We start from the raw sequence: 26,338 nt of genomic DNA, 5'->3' as shown, positions 1-26,338 counted from the left end.
CTCTTATTCAGCTTTAAAGGCTGCAGTACTTATTTGTTGTCAGTAAAAATTAACCTGTTCTGCATGTATTTAACAGCTATATTTACCTTGTCAACTAAGGGTAAAAACAATTACTTGTTAGAGACATTATGGAAACTGTCATTTCATTATTGTATGATTTGATTTCATTATACAACCCCAGAACCCCTTTTATGAGGCTCCTGCAGCTTCAGGACTGTGTTCCGGTCAGGAGTGGAGAAGTGAGGTGCCTGAGGATTGGTGGAGTACCAGTTTAGTGCCATTGTATACAGGTAAGGGGGACAAAAGTTAGTGTCTAAATTAAAGAGGTGCAAGATTGTTTAGTTAGTTGGTAGGCAGCCACTGACAAGGGAGGTATATTACTGCTACTACCATCCTGGGTATTGTGAGGGTTAGTTATGGCTGTGTAGTAATCCAGTACTTCAGTGGTTGTCAAGTGGCACTCCTCTGACCCAGGTACCTATGTTTCTTTCTGTCTCACCCATATGTGGACTGCTGGCATTCAGTACATGATCGTACAATCTGCCCTTGTCACATATAACTCTTGACAGCACATGTCACACAACTCATTCATTGTTGCTAGATTTTCCTTTGGTGAGTGCTGTGCACTAGTCCTGCCTTTTGGCAAAATGGTTGGAGCAGTAGATGGAAGAAGTAGGTAAAAAGATTACACAGGAACATTAAGTAGACACATTAGGTAAAAGTAGCAGGTAGGAACATTAGGTAGGAGTAGGATGGAACATTAGGCTATACTTGGTAGGAACCTTGGGTGGGTAGGAGCTTCTAGAGACACTGCATGAGAGTTGCCCTCTGTCATTGGCATGATAAAGATAAGGCACCAAAGGCTACAAAGTTGCACTGGAGTTAACCAATCACGGCGACTCTTTTGCTGTGGTCATCCCCTTGTGTGAGTTCCCTGAAGGGAACAGGGATCAGAGACATAGATTATTGACTACACCTGGGAAGTAGTATGGGAGAGTGATGGCATTAGGGAGGAAGAATTGGTTTCTAGAATGATAGAGGATGCACGGATCAGGTGTTTGCTTTGAGGGATTTGTCTTTTTGGTCTGCTTCACCCACATGTGGTCCATTGGCATTCTGTCCACAAATATAAAATCTTTTCTTGTCATACATAAAACCTGACAGCATTAACTCTCACAATTCATTCTTGACAATTCTAGATATTCGTGTGGGGAGAACTGCACGTTTCCCCTGCCTTTTGGAAAAATGAGAACTGTAGATATGAGCATTAGGTAGAAGTAGTATGTAGGAACATAACATAGATATAGTTAGTAGGAACATTAAGTAGGAACCTCTACAAACTGCACCAGAGTTGCCTTATGTCAGTGGCTTATTAAGGGTAAGGTGCTTAAGGTCTGAGGAACAGCACTCGAGTTCACTGGCTATGGAGACATTTGCTGTGGCCACTCCCTTGAGGGAGTTGCAGGTGGGGGCAAGCTTACATTTGTAAATAGCAAGGGTCAGGTATTATTAAGAACTATAAATAATCACTCTTGAATAGGGAAAGTCGAAAGAGTCACATCTAGCTTATCTAAGCACTAATTATACAATGCCCTTCATATATTATCTCCCACATATGGAATATCATCATATTTCTACTGAGGATATTTGAAATTAGTTTGTTGACAACTTACTTTGACCGTTTGACAGCTATTTCAAAGGATTGTCACTAAAAGTTGGTGAATAATATCTAATGTATGAGACTAGCACTAGTTTTTGGTGTAATTGTAAATATTTATTTATTTATTTATTTATATTACTTTGTTGCTGTCTCCCGCGTCAGCAAGGTAATGCAAGGAAACAGACGAAAGAGTGGCCCAACCCACCCACATACACATGTATATACATACACATCCACACATGCAAATATACATACCTATACATCTCAATGTATACATATATATACACACACAGACATATACATATATACACATGTACATAATTCATACTGTCTGCCCTTATTCATTCCCGTCGCCACTCCGTCAGCCCCTTCCCCCACCATGTGCACGAGGTAGCGCTAGGAAAAGACAACAAAAGCCATATTCGTTCACATTCATTCTCTAGCTATCATGTATAATGCACTGAAACCACAGCTCCCTTTGCACATCCAGGCCCACAAAACTTTCCATGGTTTACCCCAGACACTTCACATACCCTGGTTCAATCCATTGACATTACGTCGACCCCGGTATACCACATCGTTCCAATTCACTCTATTCCTTGCACGCTTTTCACCTTCCTGCATGTTCAGGCCCTGATCACTCAAAATCTTTTTCACTCCATCTTTCCACCTCCAATTTGGTCTCCCACTTCTCGTTCCCTCCACCTCTGACACATATATCCTCTTTGTCAATCTATCCTCACTCATTCTCTCCATGTGACCAAAACACTTCAAAACACCCTCTTCTGCTCTCTCAACCACACTCTTTTTATTACCACAGATCTCTCTTACCCTTTCATTACTTACTCAATCAAACCACCTCACACCATATGTTGTCCTCAAACATCTCATTTCCAGCTTGTCCACCCTCCTCTGCACAACTCTATCTGTAGCCCATGCCTTGCAACCATATAACATATATTTATATATACTTAGAGTATGAATAAATACTTAGAAAACCAGATGGATTTGTATGTAGCATTTATGGATCTGGAGAAGGCATATGACAAGAGTTGATAGAAATGCTCTGTGGAAGGTATTAAGAGTATATGGTGTGGGAGGCAAGTTGCTAGAAGCTGTGAAAAGTTTTTATTGAGGATGTAAGGCATGTGTATGAGTAGGAAGAGAGGAAAATGATTGGTTCCCAGTGAATGTCGGTTTGCGGCAGGGGTGCATGATTTCTCCATGGTTGTTTAATTTGTGTATGGATGGGGTTGTTAGGGAGGTGAATGCAAGAGTTGGAGAGAGGGGCAAATATGCAATCTGTTGTGGATGAGAGAGCTTGGGAAGTGAGTCAGATGTTGTTTGCTGATGATACAGCGCTGGTGGCTAATTTGGGTGAGAAACTGCAGAAGCTAGGGACTGAGTTTGATAAAGTGTGTGAAAGAAGAAAGCTGACAGTAAATGTGAATGAGAGCAAGGTTATTAGGTCCAGTAGGGTTGAGGGACAAGTTAATTGGGAGGTGAGTTTGAATGGAGAAAAACTGGAGGTAGTGAAGTGATTTAGATATCTGGGAGTGGATTTAGCAGCAGATGGAACCATGGAAGCAGAAGTGAGTCACAGTGGGGGAGGGGGCGAAGGTTCTGGGAGCATTGAAGAATGTGTGGAAGGCAAGAACGTTATCTCGGAGTGCAAAAATGGATATGTTTGAAGGAATAGTGGTTCCAACAATGTTATATGGTTGTGAGGCATGGGGTTTAGGTAGGGTTGTGCGGAGGAGAGTGAATGTGTTGGAAATGAGATGTTTGAGGACAATATGTGGTGTGAGGTGGTTTGATTGAGAAAGTAAAGAAAGAGGAAGAGAGATGTGTGGTAATAAAAAGAGTGTGGTTGAGAGAGCAAAAGAGGGCGTATTCAAATGGTCTGGTCACATGGAGAGAATGAGTGAGGAAAGATTGACAAAGAGGATATATGTGTCAGAGGTGGAGGGAACGAGGAGAAGTGGGAGACCAAATTGGAGGTGGAAAGATGGAGTGAAAAAGATTTTGATCGATCGGGGCCTGAACATACAGGAGGGTGAAAGGCTTGTAAGGAAAAGAGAATTGGAATAATGTGGTATACTGGAGTCGACATGCTGTCACTGGATTGAACCAGGGCATGTGAAGAGTCTGGGGTAAACCATGGAAAGTTATATGGGGCCTGGATGTGGAAAGGGAGCTGTGGTTTCAGTGCATTACACATGACAACTATATATTTTTACTACCAACTAAAGCTAAATCCTGTGTTGAAGGTTTGATAGCACCATTGTTCTACAGGATGTAGGGAGCAAAAAAAATTTTAATTTGTTTTCTTACACCAGTGGCAAGGTTTGGTAACTGATTTTTTTTTTCTTTTCACTCCTCAAGGGATGTCCCATATTTAACTCTACAAAAAACTGGTTACCTTACGACTTGACTGCAACACTGCATGTTCATGCCAGCATATTGCAAGAATATTTGCTTCGCACTAAGGTTAGAATTGATCAGTATTATCAAGATATGTTTTTGTTTGGTGTATTACTCAGTGTCCATGATGAAAAATCAGGTGTATGAGAGACAGATGTAATGCGAGTGTAGTGGTTTTTTAGAGGATGGTGGTAATGTTTGAGAACAGGAAAATGAATGCTACCTGACTGCCTTTTGAATGTTTTAAAGTTTCTACATAGTTGGTGGATTTTAGAAGGAGGTTAGTGATGGAATTGTAAAATGAATAATAACAATGTTGAGCCATGATTATTAAGGCTACAATTTTGGCAGTATCTAGACCCCCCATTCAACCTTGACTGTACTGAGCAACACTCTCCTGGTTGCTTGGGTATTGGAATTCTAATCTTGCTACTGTGTCTGACAGCATTGGCTCATGATGTTTAGGTAACACTTCATAGAGTTCTTAAAAAATCAATTTATCATTAACTTCTAAGTATTAGGTAGGACTTGGGTCCTACACGATATTACTGTCAACACATTTTTCATGACTGTTGTTTATATCCTTCGCCAAGAAGTAATGTTGCAGACGCTCCTTGTACTCTGTCCTGGATTCAATGTCTGGATCAAATTCACTTTTGTTTCCATTAGAGACAATTTGACTGCAGCAAACCAACTGTAGAAATCACTTGATGCTCTTTTTTTCCCTTTTCAGTACTTCCATATATTGTCCAAGCTAATTTCATGTGGTTTTACCCTCATCTCCACTTTTTAATAATTGTTAATAATTGGTGTTGTATGTTATTCAAGGAAGTTCCAATGAAACACTTAAAATTCCAAAAATAATTGCTTTACTCTGTGCAAACTTTGGTAGCTAAAGCAGTTGATACAGTTACATTTTGTAAGCAGAAATCAGTACCAAGTTGGCCAGAACAAAAGGCATTCTTTCCCTTTAAAGTTATGACACTTACCTTGCTAAGTACTTGGTCTGGCTCTTTAATATAACCTGATATTCAGCCTGGCACTCTAACCTAGCTAGCCTGACTCTTTAACCTATCCTAGCATGGTTCTTTAACCTACTCTAATATTCACTTGGCTCTTAAATCTAGCCTGATATTCACTGGCACTTTGATTTAGCCAAACTAGTTATAAGAAAATTATGACACCTTGTTTAATGCTCTCTGGCTCTTTAACTTACCCTAATCTTCATCTGGTATTCTAACTAAGCCTAATATTTCATGCATCTGACACTCTAACCTAGCATAATATTCAGTCTAGCACTTTAATCTAGCTTACATTTGGTCTTTTATGATTGGAGCTGCACTGAAAGGTTAGAAGCATATCCTGAGGTTGTTTAACCAATCCCTCATTATCATTCGCATCAAGGCCATTGTTTACCCATTTTCTGGTTTCAAGTGCACCGGGCTTAAGTGTTAACTGAAAAATGGAATACAGGTCATTTAGATGAGATTACAGTTACATGTCAATTTTTTCAAGGACTATTTTAAAAATCAATGGTTTCTTTCAGCTCCAGGTTATTTATAGGGAATAGGGGAGAAAGAATACTTCCCACGTATTCCCTTCGTGTCTACATGTCAATTTTTTCAAGGACTATTTTAAAAATCATAATGGTTTCTTTCAGTTCCAGGTTATTTATAGGGAATAGGGGAGAAAGAATACTTCCCACGTATTCCCTTCGTGTCGTAGAAGGCGACTGATAGGGGAAGGAGCGGGTGGCTGGAAATCCTCCCCTCTCTTTTTTTTTTTTTTTTTTTCCAAGAGAAGGAACAGAGAAGGGGGCCAGGTGAGGATATTCCCTCTAAGGCCCAATCCTCTGTTCTTAACGCTACCTCGCTAATGCGGGAAATGGCGAATAGTATGAAAGAAAAGAAAAAAAGTTAAATGCTGCTGGACGTTACATGCAAATTGAGGCGTGTGTTTGCTAATGTTTTCAGGAATGAACAATCTGAGCTGGGCAGCATAGTGAGAAGTTGACTAATGTACACACGTTTTGTATCCAAGGTCACGACAGCCTTACTCTTCTACGAGTGTTAGTGTCAGTGTTGTGTAATTAGGTAGGAAGTGTGGGAACACTACTACTACTTGGCGTGCACGGTGTTGTCGCTTCTGCTCTGCTATTATTATTATTATTATTATTATTATTATTATTATTATATATTAGTAGTAGTAGTAGTAGTATTGATATATGGAAGCGGAAGTGAGGTATAGTAGTTCCAGCAGTATTATATGGTTGTGCGGGGAGGGTGGATGTATTGGAAATGACATGTGGTGTGAGGTAGTTTGATCAAGTGATTTAAGGTGAGAGAGATGTGTAGGAATAAAATAGGTTTGGCAGATTAGTAGAGATTGTGTTGAAATAGCTTGGATATATGGAGAGAGTGAGTGAGAAAAGGTTGAGAAAGAGGATATATGTCAAGTGGAGGGAACAAGGAGAATAGGGAGAGCAATTACAGATGGAAGGATGGAGTGAACAAGATTTTGAGCGATCGTGGCCTGAACATGCATGAGGTTAAAAGGCAATGCACAGGTTTGAGTGAATTGGAACGATGTGGTGTACTGCGGTCGACGTGCTGTCAGTGGACTGAACCAGGACACGTGAAACATCCGGAGTAAACCATGGTAAGGTCTGTGGGGCCAGGTTGTTATAGGGAACTATGAAGATGCATTACACATGACAGCTAGAGAATGAGTGTGAACAGATGTGATCTTTCTCCATCTCTTTCCTGTCGCTGCCTCATTGACGCAGGGGGTCGCGATCGAATGTCGGGGAAGAAAAGAGAATGTATGTTATTTTTTCTCATTTCCTTCATGCATTTGTGCTGTCTCCTGGGGGGTGGGGTGGCATCGGAATGGATGAAGGCGAGCAAGTATGTAAGCGTGCATGTAGTTTTATGTATATATATATATATATATATATATATATATATATATATATATATATATATATATAGCACAATCAGCGTAAGTAGAGATTTCGTGTAAGTTTGCAGAACTGCCATTTGGCTAGGTTGCAGGTTTGGAAACCCCGTTTCAAATGAAATAATTACCGCAAACGATGCATGATGCATTTGTTTTTCTCAGGAGACACTGTAAAGGGCAAAGATATATAAGTATGTTATTAAAAGGTAAAAACGCTAATGCTTCTTCAGAAAGAAAGAAAAATCCGTATGGAACGCAAATTATTTTAATTCTATTCAGGAAATGAATTCCCGAGGTGATACTTTGAGCGGTGCCCTTCCGTCTTGTAAGGCTCTTAGAAACTAGGCTACTAGTGTTTGGGTTCCTCTCTTACTGCCATCGTCGTCTTCACTCAGGTTATATCTGATTATTCTATAAGGTTGACACTGATAATTTGAAGTTCATATGAAAACATGACATCTTTTAGTTTAATTATAGGGCAAGTCCCTCCCAGTAAGTCTTCCTTTTTCTTAGATACCTAAGAGCAAAAAGCCATTTTTGTCCCAAGAAACTAAGTCATTTGAGGCTTATTTTTAATACTGTGGTATTTCCTTGTGAGCGTTTTACCATCGCAGTTATTAATCATGCTCTTGAATGATTGGGCTCATGTGAAATTTTACCCCAGTATTGAGAATCCCTCAAAAGATGCCCCTAAACGTAAAGATAGGCTGAGAAACGAACTAACAACGTCCTGAGGGGCAAGAGCCAGCGTGAACTGGGGAAGACTAGTTTTATCCAGTTAGAAGCAGAGCGAACGCTAATTATTCCCTCCCCACAACCGCCCAACCCTCCCCAGAAGTGCTGGCTCCATGAGTCAGTCTAGTATAAAAAGTTACAGTATGTATTCACACCTAATGGCATTCAGCTTCAGGTAGCAGTTAAATCCTTACACACTCATACCATAAGCCAGTGATTCTACAGAAAGACTGCTGTAACAGAAGGGAATCATACTTCATTGAACTTCGAAGACAGACGCAGATTTTTGGATCCGATCTGTATATGAATGCTGAATTGGCAGATGGAACCGTGTAGCCTAAACTCGTAGAAATAATGACTTCTTGTGTGAGATTGGCAAGACTTTCACGCGGTAAACTTAACACTGACAGCTGGCATATATCAGCGTCACAATTCGAGGTCATTGTAAATACGTGACAGCAATTGACAACTCCTCAGCTACCCACGTCGTCTTAGCTTTATCTTTCAGTCATTCTGTCTTATCGATCATCTCGTTCACTACTTCATTATAATCATTGTACATAGAAAAAAGATAATGCTATGATGTCCCTATTATCTAAAATCCTGCATAAAAGATCATAAAATACTGCTTTTTAGAGATTCTATTTCTGTACTACAGCAACCATCTTCCCTCCTTACCATCTCTTTTTCGTCTGTTATCCTTACTCTGTATTTAAAATCATTACGCATTACTTTATATAAAGTTCTGAACTGTCTTACTATTCCACCATCAGCGTTATTTCTCAGTGCTATCTTTGCTGTCTGTAAAAATACCACCACATCCAAACGTCTTCACATTCAACATATCTCGCTACACATTCTAGGCTCTCATCTACACAGATATACGGCGTAACATGCGTTTCGAGCAGATGTAATGACTATTTTAACTTGATTTATCGCGAATGAAGAGCTGAGCAACCCCTGCATCCTACAGTAAACCTAATATAAACGTCAATGCCATACCAACCACAGACCTAAATCCTGAAATCTAAATCTGTTTTGTACCGTTATCGTAGTCTCTCTCTCTCTCTCCTCTCTCTCTCTCTCTCTCTCTCTCTTCTCTCTCTCTCTCTCTCTCTCTCTCTCTCTCTCTCAGGTTCAAATGTTTATTTTTTTTAATCCCCTATGTCAGTATCTTGTCATGTTGCTAGTTAGGCTGGGAGATTGTGGGAGAGGGAGTCGGGTTATATTCCCCTAGCAGCTCGGGCTGGGAATAGGTTCTCTGTTGTCAACTAGGGCAAGCACCTCCATGCACGAGAAACATACTTCGAATATTTCTGTTTACTTCTTTACAAACTGAGAGAGAGAGAGAGAGAGAGAGAGAGAGGAGAGAGAGAGAGAGAGAGAGAGAGAGAGAGAGAGAGGACCCCAAGATAACCGGTACAAAACAGATTTAGATTTCAGGATTATTTTAGGTCTCAGGTTGGTATGACATTGACGTTTATATTAGGTTTACTGAAGGATGGTATGACATTGACGTTTATATTAGGTTTACTGAAGGATCCAGGAGTTGCTCAGCTCTTCATTCGCGATAAATCAAGTTAAAATAGTATTTACATCTGCTCGAAACGCGTATTACCCCGTATATCTGTGTAGATGAGACTAAAATGTGTAGCGAGATATGTTAAATGCGAGACTTTATGAAGAAAAATGTGAAGACGTCTGGATGTGGTGGTATTTTTAGAGACAGCAAAGATAGCATTGAGAAATAACGTCGATGATGGAATAGTAAGACAATTCAGAACTAAATTAAAAGTAATGTGTAATTATTTTAAATACAGAGCAAGGATAACACGAAGAAGAGATGGTAAGGAGGGAAGATGGTAGCTGCAGTACAGGCATGGAATCTCTAAAAAGCAGTATTTTATTATATTTTAAGTAGGATTTTAGATGATGGGAACATCATAACATTACCTTTTTTATATATAGGTGCAATGATAAGATAGAATGATTGGAAGATAAAGCTGAGACGACGGGGGCAGCTAAGGAGTTGACAATTGGTGTCACGCAAGCTGTCCTAACGCAGTTAGTGGGGCGGGCCCAAGGATTCAGTGATTGTAATTTCGCTCTCTGCAGAGGCAGACTTGCGCAGGGTAAATCTGAGAATTTTGGCATGTTCACCAAGTCCCAGGCCGCACATTGCAAGTATTAAAAGAAGAAAAAAAAAATTTTAGTGTTAGGCTGGGTTGTCAATACGCTCCCAAGTACGATGTAGCTGTTTTCTCTCGGCATAACAGACTGAGCAATGGCTGTGAATCTGCCATCTTTGCAACCTGCAAGCCAGTGTGTGAGGCAGTCTACCTTGACTTGGTGTTGGGCATTATCTGTGTCGCGGTGTTGACTCGGAATGGATTCCAGAATGTCCAGCCTGGCTGACAGCTCCACTGATTCGACCGTCTCAAATTATTATTAACAGACTGCAACTCCTCGAGAGAAGATATGACACGGTCGCCCCTTGCGTTAGATATGCTTTTTATCGAGAATAATTACCTTTTTTTGGTAGCAATATCTCAAGGCCATAAATGAACTGAAAACAAACCCCAAAAAATATATATATGTTTTTGAGATGGTGCTGCAACGGGAGGATGCTGCTGCGAGTCATGCATATATATCACCGTAAACCACCGCACTCAGTTGACCTCCACTCTCGTGGAATAACCACTTCGTGAGAGTGAGGGTGCATATTTATAGCTTACGGCTTTTGTCGTGGACATGAACCTTATCTTTTGGTAACGCCACTTTAGGTAATAGGTTCATAGACAAGGCAACCATCTACTTATTCAATTTTGACAAGAATCTCACTGCAACGCCTGGATGTAAATGATATTGTGGCGCATTTTTATGTATGTTATTTACCACGAGAACAGATACACGTGTACATATGTGAACGTACTTCAGATACCAGTTCTCATGCAGAAAAACATGTTGATGAAAAGATAATACCACCATGACAAGGCAGTATGGTGAAGTGGCCCAATTAAGGAAAGTGACATTCCCTGCTACGTAGCGGCGGGACGAGAGTTGTACAGGATTTTGTGTCTGTTAGGCTCGATAACAATTTTACAGAACATTTTGCCTGGTAGGCTCGATTTTTTTTTCCAGGACTTTGTTGTAAGCAGCTAGGTTAGAGAACAATTTTCCAGGTCTTAGTTGTCGGCTAGGCAAGAGAACAATTTTCCAGGACTTCCTATCGGTTAGGTTAGAGAACCATTTTACTGGACTTTTGTCAGCGTGGACAATGATCATGCATTCCCAGTAATGATAAGTCCCCTTTCGTTTCGTTCACAGATCTTACAAAGCCATTATGATATCATAAAGATATGCAGCGCTTCGTATATCCCTACATGCAGAACAAATTAGGGCAACACTCGTCACAAAGTTGAAAAGCTGACGGCCACAGAGAATGGCCGTCTGCCCCAAGTAGGAGTTACGTTAGCGTTATCGCTCGCGAAAAATTGTGAAGTAATGTTACATCAGACTAGAAAGACGGGCACACAGGTTGGTTGGATGTGTGGGGACGAGGGAGGGCAGCAGAGCCCAAACTGGGGTACACCATATGTTGCTTTGGGGCGTTTTGAGACAAGTAATCTTTAGGAGTCTTAGGATAACGTGCTCTTAAGCACCCCTCGAATAGGTCAGCGACTGGTGCTTGAAATCTGTTCAATAATTACAGATAATGTTCTTGTGGGTAATTATATTTTTTATCGTGCGCTTCTTTGTTAAGAAATTACAGATAATGTTATCGTAGGTAATCACTGTTTTTCATCTCTTACGAATACAATAATCAAAATTAAACCCATATGTCCTTTGTCCACTTCTGTTTGCTCTTTTCCGTATTTTGCCTCTGACATCAAGGTAACTATATATCATTTTTCGGATCACCTGAAGATACGTCCTCACCCACGTAATGTTCTAGGCTACGTAAGGTTAAGTTTGTCATCTAATCTAACTGTCTTACCCCTTAACCTAACCATGTTTTTCCATGGCAATGAAATACCAGGTTGTACATTTGAAGCTGTGTTTAGCTTCCCTTTAAGCAGTCACTCCGACGCAATTTAATAGATGGTTCCCGAAACTTGAATACTAGTTTTTCCCTCTTCATTTTCAGCACAATACCATTATTAGTTTTCCTTCACTCAATCTGTAATTTTGTAGATTCTTGAAAATTACTGTAAGACTTTCCATCAATCGTGGGCAAGGCTATGTGTAATCCTGCCTTGACATATTTTAAACCTGACGGTTGACAGGTAAAACATATATGAAATTAAAGAGAACAGGCAACTTCAGCAAAGACAATCCCTGGCCATTAATTACTTGCACGTTCCTGGATCTACAGTCGGACATGACGTTGCAATGTATTATGATTAAAATCGCCTTCTCAGATATCTCACATCTGGTCCCAGTCTTCACTGAGAACCATTCTTAGATTATTAGAGATTAAGATCACCTGCTATGCCTTTCACTATCCATTACCAAATCTAACATTCTTATCACTTTTCGAAGTCCATGAACTTTTGAGATTTATATTTTTGTACACTTTCAACTCGGATTCCCTCTCATCCATTCCCATCTGTCCCTCTTTAGTGTGGTCCTTCTGTTTGTACCTCCAGTTACAAAACCTCCCCTCAGACCCCAGTCTCCAATGACACTAAACAGTCATTGGGACATAACCCATCTTTGGCTAACATGAGCCACTGGCTCTGCCTCCTCACACATGTTCGGCTATGAATAAAACTTCTGTGCCATTTCCACACTCCTCTATTTATCTTCTTGTCACTTTGAACGTCTCTTACCCATTATCAATGCATTATGCTTTTTGAATATTCTTTAATGCTGTTGTAGAACTACTTTGTTTCTGTGGAAATTCATCTCAATGACTCTCATTATGTATATATGAAAACCATGCTAGGTTCACCTTTATAAAATATAATAGTCTCTCACACAGCACCATAAGTAGCCTACCATTTACTTTCCTTCCTTTGCTAAAAAAAAAATAGCTTTGATATTGATTTTAAAAATCTGTACACAAATATACAGTGCTATGTATGGTACTCTCACCCTAGCCTATCATGCATTACCATCAGAACAACTGGTTGTGGGCTATAGCCTACTTCCACCCAACTTACCCTTAAGTGGTATTTACATATAACTAAAAAAAACTTTTTTTTATTATTTTTACGTTTGGAGGCTTTACTCATGGACAGTAGACCACATCAAGGCCTGGCCTTAACTGAGAAATAGATAGGACTATGAAAGGGAAGAAGAGACGAGGGAAGATACATATACCAGTTTTGGAGGAAGTGAAAATATGTCCATTTATATTTGTTAGGTCATAGTGATTGCGGAAAACAAGGGAGGGCAGAGCTTTGTCGTGTCATTTATATGCAGGATCAGAATTTATTCCATGCGCGTACAGAACAACAAAACCGTGCCATGTCTTGGCTTACATTTCTCCTCATGAAAAAAAAATGATGTTTATCGCTCCTGGTATTGCATAATTCTAACAAACATATCCAGTATATGGCAGATACAACATTCTCCTTTGGATACCACAAAAAAAAGAACTATAATATGGTACGGTGCACTGTGCAAAAGAGTTAAAGATATTTGTAGAATATACAGTTAACCCAACACTAATATTGTTTTTCAAACAGCTTTCTCAGATTTCCTCAATGTAGCTCCGTGGGGCTTGGCTACTCCTTCCTGGCCATCGTAATGTCACATTAAATGGTATTACATGTGGGTCATCTTCGTGCATTGGCTGATTTCTAAGAACTCTTTACTCGGTCTGAGGGAGAAGCAACGGCTGACCTGGATGTTTCTGTCCCAGTACGATTCATAGGTCCACCGAGTCAAAAGGTGTAATTACAAGAGCCGTCAAAGGAGAGGGATGAAGGGAACTTTCGAGAGAGAGAGAGAGATGGGGAAAGAAACTGTCTCATACCCCGCATGTCGAGGTCTAGTTGAGGATAACACTAACCAGATGATGAGAATTATGACTCCTGGAGGTGGTGAGGTCCAACAGACACCCGAGTCCTCTTCCCCCTAGTTGGACACACCAGCTTTGACGTCACCGTAAGCACCACACTTGGACTGTGTCTGCGGGCGAGAAGGGCTTTAGAGCTAGACCAGAAGGGCGTCGCCACAAAACTAGTTACAAAAGGGCTGGCCGGTCCGTCCAGTTCCCACTGGTCATAAAAGTAAGGGAAAGACTGCAGCGAATCGCATCTGGAACCATCTTTCACCTCAAGATAAGCAGCGAAACGCTCATTGCATAATATACTGGGCCAGCAAAAGACTAAGGGTGCTGGCACCATGCAGTCTCGGAGGAGTTGTGGGGTTGGGGCCCCTCAGCGCCAAGATGCCACACCAACACACCTCGCCCGACCACTCCCATTCTGTCATAACTCGCCTCTCCTAAGACGGTCAAAACTTTGAATACACACACCCTCCTGGCTGTCCTTGCGAACGCCCTGTCTCCATTCCGACCCAGTACATGTTCTCCTAACCCTTGTCCTCTGTGGCCTCGATAGCCAGGGTGGGGACCCCGTACCTGAAGGCTCCTTCTGCGGGTCAGCCACCTCAGAAGTACCCACAGGGTAGAGACACGTGTCTTGTATGTTGCCTCCACACTGTCTGGGGAGATCTGACGGCCGGGAATAATGGACGAAAGTTGTGAGGATGATAAGAAAAAAAACACATGACGTATTCTGCATAACAGCAGGGGATGCACTTGAGTGTTATACTCAAGATCATACAGTACTGTCGAGGGTTTAGAGTAAGACGAAATATTGAATGAGTTTGTTACACACGGGGTAATGAGGTTGTTACACACGGGGTAATGAGGTTGTTACTTACGGGGTAAAGATGTAAACACGAAGTAGTAGAGATTTGCCTTCGAATGTCGAGCCAGTTGAAGCTGGTATATTGCTAGGCCTCGCAGTATTGTTAAAATACAACTGTCCTCAACGACTACCGGAGGGGAATCACTAGAGAGGTTCTCACTGCCACACTCCTGGTTTTGCATCCCTGTTAAAGTGTGACATGATGTTTCAGTGGAATGAATGAGGCCTCGAAGGGCTGATGATCCACAATTAGAATAGTTTCAAGTTCTCATATAATGATTGAGGAAGGCAGGAACGCCTCGGTAGCCACAATTGTTGAATCATTTCTGCATTGATCAGTTACGTTTCATTAGTGTGAGTGTGTGTTTGGGGGGGTTGCGTTAGCCCATGCCCGCTGAAATTACACTTCACCAGGGTCGGGTTGTCTTGGACGTGCCGAAGCCCCTGAAGATATATTTGGGTTGGTGTTGGTTGGCAACCAGGCCGAGGGTGGTTACAGGCGGCTGCATCTGTGATGAACTGAGAGAAACGAAAGCCAGTGTCACGGTCGAGGATGCCCTCTGTCAAATGCCAATTAATTCTACAGAGCCATAGTTACTACCCCTGTCACTGAGCCACAGCCGTTTATGCAGTTTATAGCGATTTATAGCAGTATATGTTGAGCCATAGCTGTTTATAGTTAGCCATTGCTCTTTATACTGTTTATATTGGGCCATAGCTGTTTATGCTGTTTACATTGAGTCATTGTTGTTTATATTGAGCCACAGCTGTTTATGCTGTTTATATTGAGCCATAGCTGTTTATGCTGCTTATATTGAGCCATAGCTGTTTATGCTGCTTATATTGAGCCATAGCTCTATATGCTGCTTATATTCAACCATAGCTGTTTGAATTTGGCCATAGCTCCTTCCTTTGTTCCGTCGATTGGGAAAAAAATTAAGACAGGAGGGGAGGCTTACTTCAACACGTAAGAACATGTGAGTCCTATCGTGTCAACATATGCCATTCCTTTATCAGTTGTCGGCTGGCTTCGGGCCTAATCAACTGCCGAGGTCGTCATCGTGAAAGTATAAGCGGCAAAAGAAAAACAAAAAGCCAACTTTTAAGACTCCTTCACGAACCTAGCAACAAAGAGCAAATGTCGCGCCTTCACAGCTTTGGTAGGAGACTTGGCAGAGATCGTTGCTGTGAGGTGATGTAAAGAATGTCGGTTGGAGGCCCCACTCACATACACAAGTCCACATCGAGACGGAGCCTAAACTGTAATACGGAAGTGTTAATGAATGGGAAATAACGAGAGACAAGGGAAAGTACTTTCTGATTTTCGAGCAAGTAAATAAAAAAAGAAAAAGTCAGGTCATATTATATATATATATATATATATATAATATATATATTTTTTTTTTGCTTTGTCGCTGTCTCCCGCGTTTGCGAGGTATATATATATATATATATATATATATATATATATATATATATATATATATATATATATATATACGTGAATGTGCGTATGTCTATGAGTGGATGGGTCTTTCTTCGTCTGTTTCCTGGCGCAACCTTACTAATGCGAGAAACGTCGATCAGCTATAATAATGATAATAATAATAATAATGATAATAATATATTGGTGGCAGTTCTAGTAACACATCGTTGAATTGGTTAGATAACTGATCGTACTATCAGATTTTCTCTGAATCTTTCTTTTCTAGTATATCTTTGGTACGGCGAGGGTGGGTAATACAAGCAGGCGGACTTGCACGTAGCGCTGCATGCTCACTATGTTATGGAATGTTGGGGCGTGTAGCTGTCGTCCTCTGTCTTGGCCCGTGTTCTGGTTGTCGAGTATTGGTTGCTGTTCCTTGAGAATTGGTGCTCCTGCGATGTTAAGGTGTCTTGTTCACAGCGCACTATCGCTTTTTTATACAAGTATACGTTGAGACAGTGATGAAGTATACTTTGGAGGCATCTTACACAACCTCCATTTGAAATGAAAAATTTGACAACTTGAAGAAAAATTAAGGAAATATGAAAAAAGTGATCAGGTAATTTTAACATTATACATACGTAGGCACTGGACCGAAACAGGGCATGTGCAGCGTCCGGGGTAAACCATGAAAAGGTCTGTGGGGCCTGGATGGGGAGCTGTGGTTTCTGTGCATTGCACATGACAGAGAGAAAATGAGTGTGACAATTGCATTTCTTGCATTATTTCTTGGCTGGTATATGAACAGTTGCAGTCTGATAATGATAACCACTAATGCTAGCATTTTTTTTTTTTTTTTTAACTGCATCAACTGCTGACGCCTAGCTCTCTGGAGCAGGGGATGTCCTAGACAGGTAATGATTCTGGCAGTAGCCACTAGCTGGGCGTAACGCAAGCATTTACTTCCCCGCATCAGTTGCTGACGCCTAGTTTTCTAGTACAAGGGTAGTGTAGTCCTATCTATCGTGGCCAAGCCTACCTTCGTTCCTTCTGGCGATCGTACGGTGAAGACTGGTGGATTTTTAGGCTGGTGTTGGAGTTGTATTTAGTGAAGGCAGCGTGTCATAGCCTGTCATTGTTATGGATGGGTTACGCCTGTGTTTGGGGATGGGCAGAGAGAGAGAGAGAGAGAGAGGGGGGGGGGGGGAGAAGCAAGGCATGGGTTGCCAAGGTTTAAGTGAGGCGGGATACCAAGTCCGTGCGCCATTCACACACAGAACGGTTTACAAGCTGGAAGCCTCACACGTGAGGGCCACGCTACCCACCAAGACTGCAACTTTGGAGCTTCACGTCAACTGATTTTTTTTTTTGGAGTTCACGTCAACTGAATCCATCCTACTTGACGAACAGACGCCAAGTCTACAACTTTGGAGTTCACGTCAACTGAATCCATCCTACTTGCAAACAAACAGGCGCCAAGACTGCAACTTTGGAGCAGGCCCCAAGACTGGTTCCTGAAAGACCTCCAGGCACTAAAACGAGTAGGAGAGCGTAGTTAACCCTTGAGAACAAGATTAAGGCTTTTAAGTCAACGTGGGAATATCGCTGAACCTCCAACAGCGGGAAACATCAGAGTTTGTGTGACGTCTCTTGTAACGAACTCAAGTGATAATGGGGATCAACAAAAAATTGCTGCCCATAAAGACCCACTACTTCCTTAGATATGCAGGTAATGATACTAGGCTGTGTTGCGCATCTTGCCTTACCGTGGCGCTATGTTACCCAACCTTAGGCGCCGCTCAATGACGTCCTACGAAGACACTGATGATTCCCAAGCCCACGGTTATAATCCGCGAATTACGGCCATTGTATAGGTTACTGATCACTTATTGGCAATGGTGAAGGTTGAATAGACGTTATTACCAATACTGCAGACTCACAGACGTTATTACCAATACCGCAGACTCACAGACGTTATTACCATTACCGCAGACTCACAGACATTATTATTACCGCAGACTCACAGACGTTTACCAATACCGCAGACTCACAGACGTTATTACCAATACCGCAGACTCACAGACGTTATTACCAATACCGCAGACTCACAGACGTTATTACCATTACCGCAGACTCACAGACGTTATTACCATTACCGCAGACTCACAACGTTATTACCATTACCGCAGACACACATCTAACCTATCTTGGAAACGTAGCATTACACAAATGCCTGTCTGCTTCAGACTGGTACTCCTCTTTAGATGCCGTGAAGTCTTCTCTTCTAAGTTATTGTTCTGTTTATACAAAGGATTGATCCGTCCTTGTTTGGTGTAACATCTCGCAGAATTTTGCTTCACTTTTCTTTTGTACAGCTCTAATGTTAGTGTTGGCTCCCGAGAGGTGGCTGCTGTGTGACCCCCGTCATCAGCTAGACCACTCGACAAGCTGTTGCACCCACATAGTGTATGTGGCCGTTTTGATATCTGTTTCTTCCCCTTACACCTCGAAGCCTTGGAACTCAGTAGCTCACATATCCCCTCGGCCGAAGTGACATGAAAACGTATGGGGCTGAGTAGCAAGAAAAAATAAAATCTATTTAGTTCCCATATGAAAACGTATGGGGCTGAGTAGCAAGAAAAAATAAAATCTATTTAGTTCCCATACCACATTATATATATATTTTTTTATTCAAGCTACTTTAATGAAAAATTTGAAGGATAACAGCAATCGGAAAACGGTAAATATCCCCAATGTTTACATGGACGGTGTACAAACAAACAAGAAGCTCTCGAAACTTAAATCATGTTAGAAAAATAATGACAACGTAGTGGAAGCTATACACATGGCATTTAGTGCTGAGCCAGTTTTACCCTTATTATGCCATAGTGACCGCTGGAGCAGTAAGATTACAGTGGTTCCTCGCTATAAAGATAAGGGATGGGAAAAGTAGAATTGCCTGTGGCTTAAGGGTTGTTTGAGTGCTTTCCAAAACAATGAACAGGTGTTTACAATCATCTGGAACTAATGTAAATCCATAAAGTTTTTGTGTCTGAAGGTGCGACGTGTTTAATAATCATGTTTGCTAATACTTATGGACTTCAAAGACACCCCTATTACGAGTTAGTTTTCTAACCATCAAAAAGTATGTATTTTCTATAAAGTTGGTCGGTTTAGTTAGTTTACCATTACGTATTACTCTTTCTATGGTAATTGTCTTTAAGGACTGCAGCATGATTTCTTTCTTTTTTGCATCTCGCTTGCACATTTTATATATCTATAAAGCTGTATCCAGTGATTAAAGTTTTGTTTATTATTCTCGTTGTGGTGACTACAGTTATTAACGGTGCCATTCTCCAAGGTCTCACGCAGCTTTAAACTGCGCTACAGTCAGTAGCAGGGAAAGTATGGACTCATATGGAGAGAGTTCTTGGACGAAATGGCTCTCATTATGATCCAACTTCGCCGAAGTTAAGATTTTATACGCTGGTAAAACAAGTAAGTGCAGTCCGCCCTAAACGATCTTCAAACAAGCGTATATATCAAATCGCTACGACATCTGTAACAATTGACATTTTTGGAGGATTAATTTACCCATCTAAGATTAAGAGATGCACGACGCCCAGTAACAGTTACAAGGACGATTCACAGATACACACCTCAGGCAGAGTGGCCGTTATACCAAGGTTCGACTAGTGACGTATGTAGTAAGAGGTTTTCACGTTCTTAACAATCTGCCTTTTGTAAGACTTACGATGAGTAAGAATGATTGCGAAAACAATATAAACTAGGCATTTCGTCGAGGACATTTCGTCGTTCTTGCTGGAGATGAGTGAAAATACGTGAGGATGGAACTGGGAAACGCTAACTGATTGTTATTACATGACAACCTCTAGCAATCTAAGCAATATAATTTTCGCTAATCCCTGCCCTAACTTTTAGGCCTACTTTTCGCAATAAAGATATTCGTATATCATCCTTAATAAAGGCTCTATCTTGTCTGGATTGTAAACAGTAACTTGATCATTTATAGGGAAAGCACCTTATGATTTCTGAGCACAAATATATATTCTCTAATTCGGTGGAATAGTTGGTAGAATTTGACTAAGCTTGTGTGGCAACCTTTGGACAGAGCCGTCGTCTTCTATCCTAAAATTTCTTCTTTATTCCTGCAGGTACAGCCCCGCTGACTTTGATGCTGCCCCTGATGGTGCGACAGAAGGGCGTGTCTGCCCAGGTGTTGGGTGTCCTGTGGACGGTGCTGCCCATGGTTGGGCTCATCACCAACAGCATCTCGGGCACCCTGGCCGACTACCTGAGGGCGCATCGTACCGTCTTCCTGGGAAGCATCACCGCGCTCACGATGGGCATCTCCTTTATATACTGGATCCCGGAGCTATCCGTGGCCCAGGTGGTTCCTCCTCACCCGACCCAGAACCTCACTACTCTCGGAAATGCGACGTCTCACCTAAACCTCACCGCCGAAGTAAACCACATCAAACAGTCGCTGAAATCCTCTGGTTCGGATGATGATTACACATTCCTGATAGACCAGGAGATGATTGTAGCGGAGGGCCAAGCCCTACCCTCCAACCCCAAGGTGTTGCTTGGACTGGAAGCCGCGCCCCAAGAGGACGCCAGCTTCGCTGACCTAGTCTACAACCCGACGTTCTGGCTCATCTTCTTCTCCCTTATGATAGAACAGATGGGCATTAGTACCTGTGTCACCATCACCGACGCCGTCTGCTTCCAAATCCTTGGTAAGATCCTACGTAAGTGATATGAAAGTACGGCCTTGAGCTCGACAATACGGCTCGGGTATGATGGCATAATCCTTATCAACTTACCGTCATGTTCAAGGGTTTAAGTTAGGATATCACATATCACCTTCAGATGTAAAAACAGTATAAAGAGAACATTGATGAGTAACATTGCGGTTGTGCTGTCATTGATTTAACAAAACGCAAAATACGTTGGATTAGTCTTATGTATTTCTTCTTTATATAGTTGGGGAGGTTGTCTCAACGTTAAAATTTCAATCCATCAAGTCATCTTCAAGTGTAGTGGTCAGTGAGAATGGCTGAAGCTGGTCGTTCATACATAATGTTCCTTGTTTTAGTTTTTGTCGATGGCTAGCTTAACTTTATCTTGTGTTGGGGTGTTGGTCAAATGTCATATTCCATATGACAGGCTCGGAGAGGCACAAGTTTGGGCAGCAACGGCTGTGGGGAACCATCGGTATGGGTTTCACGGCCATCTGCTCTGGCGCCTTGGTGGATCTGTACTCCAGAGGCCTCCCGCAGAAGGATTACCTGCCGTCCGTCATCACAAGCCTGGTTCTGATGTCGCTAGACTTCGTGGTCGTGGCCAGGCTGAAGATACCCAACACCAAGGGGAAGAGAGTGAGACTGGGAGACGTGGGCAGCACACTCGCCCAGCCCGAAACGCTTGTCTTTCTGGTTAGTGAACTGAAGGTAACACTTTCCCCTAACATCAGCAATGATAATCAGGTAGCACTTATACTAATTTCTCGCAACTTTCCCCCAACATCAGCAAAAATAATTAGGTTGCACTTAACCTACACCAACTTCTCGCCACTTTCCCCTAACATCAGCAACAATGATTAGGTTGCACTTAACCTATACCAACTTCTCGCCACTTTTCCTTAACGTCAGCGGTAATAATTTCAGTTTGTACATAACTGATGCTAAATTCTCGCCACTTTACCTTAACATCAGCAATAGTAATTAACTTGCATTTAGCGGATGCTAAATTCTCGCCACTTTCCCTAATATCAACAGTAGGACTTAACCGTTGTTAATACTCTTGCCATGAATATTATATGTCAAAAGTCTATTGGTGAAGGAACACTTTTCACTTAATTATTCCCAGCTTGAATCTCAGGAAGTGATAACAACATGACGTTTATTCTATGGGCTCCTGTTGGTTGCAGCTAACGGTGTTCATGATGGGAGTGTCGCTAGGAATGATGTGGGTTTTCAAGCTGATGCTGGTGGAGGACGTAGCCATGGCCTGGGACCCTCAGTTCTCAGCCCTCAAGATCCTCCAGGGATTGAATATGGCCATCGAGAACTTCGGTGGGGAGGTGCCATTCCTCTTCCTCTCAGGTGTGTTTAGACGGAGCAGTTTAGCTCGACCTCCAGTTAGCAGGATAGAAATGTTCTTGGATTTGATAAGAGTCAACAGCTAGATAGTTTTTCAAACCAAAATCCTTATGGTGCGCTAAAGCAACTTTCTACAGAAGGATTTATCTTGTCCAGAGAGGTTATTGATCCTTTAAAGTTACAGATAGGCTATGAATCTTATCTTGAAAACTTTTCGTTATGGCAACGTTAGTTATATGGGATTTTACTAATGCACTTATCTACCTTATCAGTTTATGCATAAAGAATGTCATATGAATTATTGTGCATGACTCGTTTATTTGGGCAGGGATGATCATTCAACGTCTAGGACCCACGTCCGTGTTGGCAATCTCGCTGGCTACCATTTCCCTGCAGATGTGCCTCTACTCGTTCGTCACCAACCCCTGGTTGTTCCTGCCCATCGAATTCCTCAATGGCCCCACTCACAGCCTCTTCTACACGGTCATGGTTTCCCACGCCAGCAGCATCGCACCACCAGGAGCCCAGGCTACTGTGCAAAGCATCGTCAAGTCCTGCTTCTCACTTGGTACGGTTGACTGAAATTTTTGGTTTCGCGATCATGTGTGAAGAAAATTGCTATTAACATTATAAGGAAAATAACATTATAAGGAAAACTCAAGTTGTGTGGAAAACGTCTTTGAATGTATAAACTTTATTACCTAAAGAACAATATACTCAATTGCATGCACTAACTTAGCAATTATCGTGCAGTTAGAGCTAGAGCAAACATAGTTTTAAGAAAGTTTCATCAATTTGTCCCATTCACTCGGTTATAACTTTGTATGTCTGTATAACTTGATTTTAGGCATTTTTTCTCTACAAACGCTCCTGTTTCATTTCTTATTCAAATTTATTGCAATACGTACAAGTCGAAACAATATTAATTCCCTAATAACGAATGAATTTAGTGTCAGATTACTAATCTCAGTGGATTAAACTCAACTTTATATTGAAAGTAAAGGACGTTAGGTCTTGTTTACTCGCTCATACTGTAAACAAAAGAAAATAGAAAGATTCTGAAATAATAATATGTCATTATATTAAGATGACCATGACTTGATAACTTATTATTTCATTATTTCATAATGATGGTATTAGGTTTTTGTCCCGACAGGATCATCGACAGCCGGGTTCCTGGGCGGAACACTCTTCCACCATCTGGGCGGATCGCGTACCTTCCTTGCCATAGGCCTCTTTGACATTGCTTACGGCATTGTCTTCGGCCTCCTTCATTTTCTCATTTGGGAATTCTCCAGCCCCAAAAGGATTCTAGGTACATAAACCATGTTGACTTTCCTGATTTTAGGTCGGTTTTTAAGTGCAGTACACGGTGCTTCCTCTTTTTATTTTTTTTGTTTTACTCCTCTGTACGTGATCCAACCTCATATTGTTAAAAAAATGTTACATTTCAAAATGCATGAAACGTGATTTCAAAAGCTCTGAAGACACTTGTCATTTTTAGTGAAAAACACGGATTATTTGGTATTTTCATATATGAATATCAAGGTAAATAGATGAAAGGTTAATGCAGTTTTCGTTTCTTTTCCCTCCAAGGGGACACAGGGTACGTAGCGACAAGTACCGTTTCCTCAGGCCACGACGACACCACTGCTGACCAGGCCCCTGACCCAGCCAGAGAGGCACTCTACGAAGATGTGTAGATACCTCGAGACATTGATATGTCTTTTGTTATCTCAGGAAACCTCCCAGGAGGACTCGACTTATCATCTGCGAGCGGGGAAGAGTCAAAGGGGCGCTTAGCGTCCTACGGGATAGTCTTCCATGGGTTTTCTGAAGTGCGATTCTGCCTTCTGTAGGTCTTCAAGGCTGTGCTTCGAAAGCCCGCATCTTGCAGGTGCCCTAACTCATCTCCCGAGGGTCCTGGCGAACAATATCCAGTGTCTAAGTTCCTCGTGAATCATTAACCAGTCTTGTGGAGGCCTCTGCGTAGGCCCAGGAAACAGTCAGCTTTACAGCTAACCCAGCTGTTTATGCTCTCCTCGGGGACTGATCAACATATGAGGTAAGTTAGGATGAATATATGTAAATATATATATATGTATATACATCTTACCTCCTACCCCAGGAATTCCTTTCATCCTGAAAAGGCTCCTGTCTCAACGAGGAAGTTGGACGTGTCCACAGGTCATACGTGACCATTCGTTCGCGGTGTAGCTGAAAGCGGAGGGAAAATCGGTCCCATCATTTCGTCATATGAATCTCCCTTTAGGGAAATTTCACAAGGGTGATAATGATTCTAAACTGTTCAGAATATCTTAATGGCAAATATGTTCATATGAGTTTATGTTGTCCAGGTGCAACCACTGGTAAGTAATGCTGATTGCGGTGCTTCGCTTGTGTCGAAGGTCCCACTTGGTATTACGGTGTACCTTTGACCTGATGGCAGATGTTTGGCGTTATTGCTCTCAATATCCGAGTCTGGATCACTCAAGACAAGGGTGTATAGACATGATACATATGTACAAGGTTAAGAAGACGGGGCAGCTCGAGTGAAAAACTCAGTTTTTCACTCCCAGACCAACGAAGAACCATCATTGTCTACAGACTAAAATATATATTTTCTGTTTAAAGCTAATTATCAATACAAAAAGAAATGATAATCCATTTGTCAATAAACATGTGCATGTTTAATGTATTGAATACTGGTTTCTTGTGCGCCCATGTACTCAAGCGAGTGATCCTCAGTTTTTTACGTTTATTATGAATCTTAAAATCGGGCACTTCACCTATCCGACAGCACTAAATTGCCCTTAGATATTTGTGGCTATCATATCCATGGGTAATAACGCCATGGTTAAGGATTTAAACAAACATCTCTTCATTAGTCTCAGTAGACATGCACAGCAGTAAAGCGCAAATAAGGAGGTTTTGCAAAGATACAGAGGATTTAATTTCGTTTTCGAACCACTTTTAGCCGTCCTGATACGAGGGAGATTTGGCAAAATATTCCATGGTCTAGAACATACATAGAGATTCAAAATGAACTTGGCAAACGCGATCGTGCTTTTAATACGCTTTTCCTCGTGGTTATCAACATATACATGAGAGAGTGTATGCTATACATATACATGAGAGAGTGTATGCTATACATGTACATGAGAGAGTGTATGCTATACACACAGCATTGCAGCGAGGGAACATTGATTCAGTCTTGCATCATATAGTGCTTGCAAAATGTGATGTTCAGCAACTACATGACTACAGGTACGTCATCTTTCAAGGTTAAGTAGAAAAGAAATCCTGTTATGTGTATTCTACATATAATCATGTGTCTTATGTATATAAATGTATGTAATGGAATATTCGATACAAAATATTTACTTGGCAGAACAAGCTCTCCAGCCATATACATAAATGATGTAACTACTGGGCAAAGGCCATCAAAAGTGGCTATTTATTTTTTTTAAATAAATATTATTTACATAACCAGTGTATTCTTTGAGGAGCCTTTAAAAAAAAAGTGAATGATTGATGGAATATTTCATCATATTCTTTTTAAGGAGATTCTTTCGGGATTTCTGAGTACCTCGAATCGGGATTACTTTTCCTCAAGTATATTTTCGAAATAGTATACCACAGTAATAAAAAAAAAAGTAATCCAAATTCGAGTTGCTTAGGTAGAGGTAGATTCCGAAAGTAATCCGGGGGAGTAGCTGGATTTGAAAACCTAGACGCACAGGTGTTCAATGGTGTCTACAGAAACTATTACTTGGAAGAAGTGAGTTGAGAAATTGAGTGAAGGACAATGGGAGAGTAAGAAAATAAAATGAAAACTTATGTGACTCGTGACAGACAAACAACTTTTTATGGCTACAGTATCACGGTACCCATTATCAATAGTACGAGACTACTAGCAGGAGACCCATGAACAATAATGATAACACCAGAATTCAACTTTGCAACATCAGCGGCCTCAAATGAAAAAAAGCCTCTTAACCACTTTCATAACTCCAATACAATAATCAATTACTTCGTCAAAATAAATACATTACTATACTAGCACACTTACTGAAATCAATACTACCGAGAATGAATACTTGATATATATATATATATATATATA

At 41.2% G+C, this 26,338-nt stretch overlaps 1 protein-coding gene across 6 annotated transcripts; it reads left to right on the top strand.

The window, feature by feature from the left end:
• The first annotated feature begins 114 nt into the window (after positions 1 to 114).
• Positions 115 to 25,701, top strand: LOC139754769 (major facilitator superfamily domain-containing protein 6-like). Of its 6 annotated transcripts, XM_071672548.1 has the most exons (8): positions 115 to 290; positions 4,046 to 4,150; positions 20,263 to 20,847; positions 21,278 to 21,546; positions 22,041 to 22,215; positions 22,541 to 22,780; positions 23,369 to 23,527; positions 23,809 to 25,701. In XM_071672548.1, the coding sequence occupies exons 3-8, from the start codon at positions 20,283 to 20,285 to the stop codon at positions 23,913 to 23,915; spliced, it is 1,515 nt and encodes a 504-aa protein (XP_071528649.1). In that variant the 5' UTR covers positions 115 to 290; positions 4,046 to 4,150; positions 20,263 to 20,282; the 3' UTR covers positions 23,916 to 25,701. The 6 variants fall into 6 exon arrangements, 3 of the variants coding, with proteins under 3 accessions (XP_071528649.1, XP_071528650.1, XP_071528648.1); XM_071672549.1 differs by lacking the exons at positions 115 to 290; positions 4,046 to 4,150 and adding an exon at positions 17,373 to 17,628; XR_011713948.1 differs by lacking the exons at positions 115 to 290; positions 4,046 to 4,150 and adding an exon at positions 17,635 to 17,816 and having other exon boundaries at positions 22,609 to 22,780; positions 23,353 to 23,527.
• Positions 25,702 to 26,338: the final 637 nt, after the last annotated feature.

The sequence above is a fragment of the Panulirus ornatus genome, chromosome 17 (assembly GCF_036320965.1).
Source record: "Panulirus ornatus isolate Po-2019 chromosome 17, ASM3632096v1, whole genome shotgun sequence".
In the NCBI taxonomy this organism is placed as follows: Eukaryota; Metazoa; Arthropoda; class Malacostraca; order Decapoda; family Palinuridae; genus Panulirus; species Panulirus ornatus.
Note: the sequence above shows the minus strand (reverse complement) of the source record. Positions and strands in the feature narration are given on the sequence as shown.

Coding starts and splice junctions, on each gene's coding strand:
- LOC139754769 (XM_071672547.1), top strand. CDS start 17,759: ATGGGGATCAACAAAAAATTGCTGCCCATAAAGACCCACTACTTCCTT. Junction 17,817..20,262: donor CTACTTCCTTAGATATGCAG/GTAATGATACTA, acceptor TTATTCCTGCAG/GTACAGCCCCGCTGACTTTG. Junction 22,216..22,540: donor GCCATTCCTCTTCCTCTCAG/GTGTGTTTAGAC, acceptor TTATTTGGGCAG/GGATGATCATTCAACGTCTA.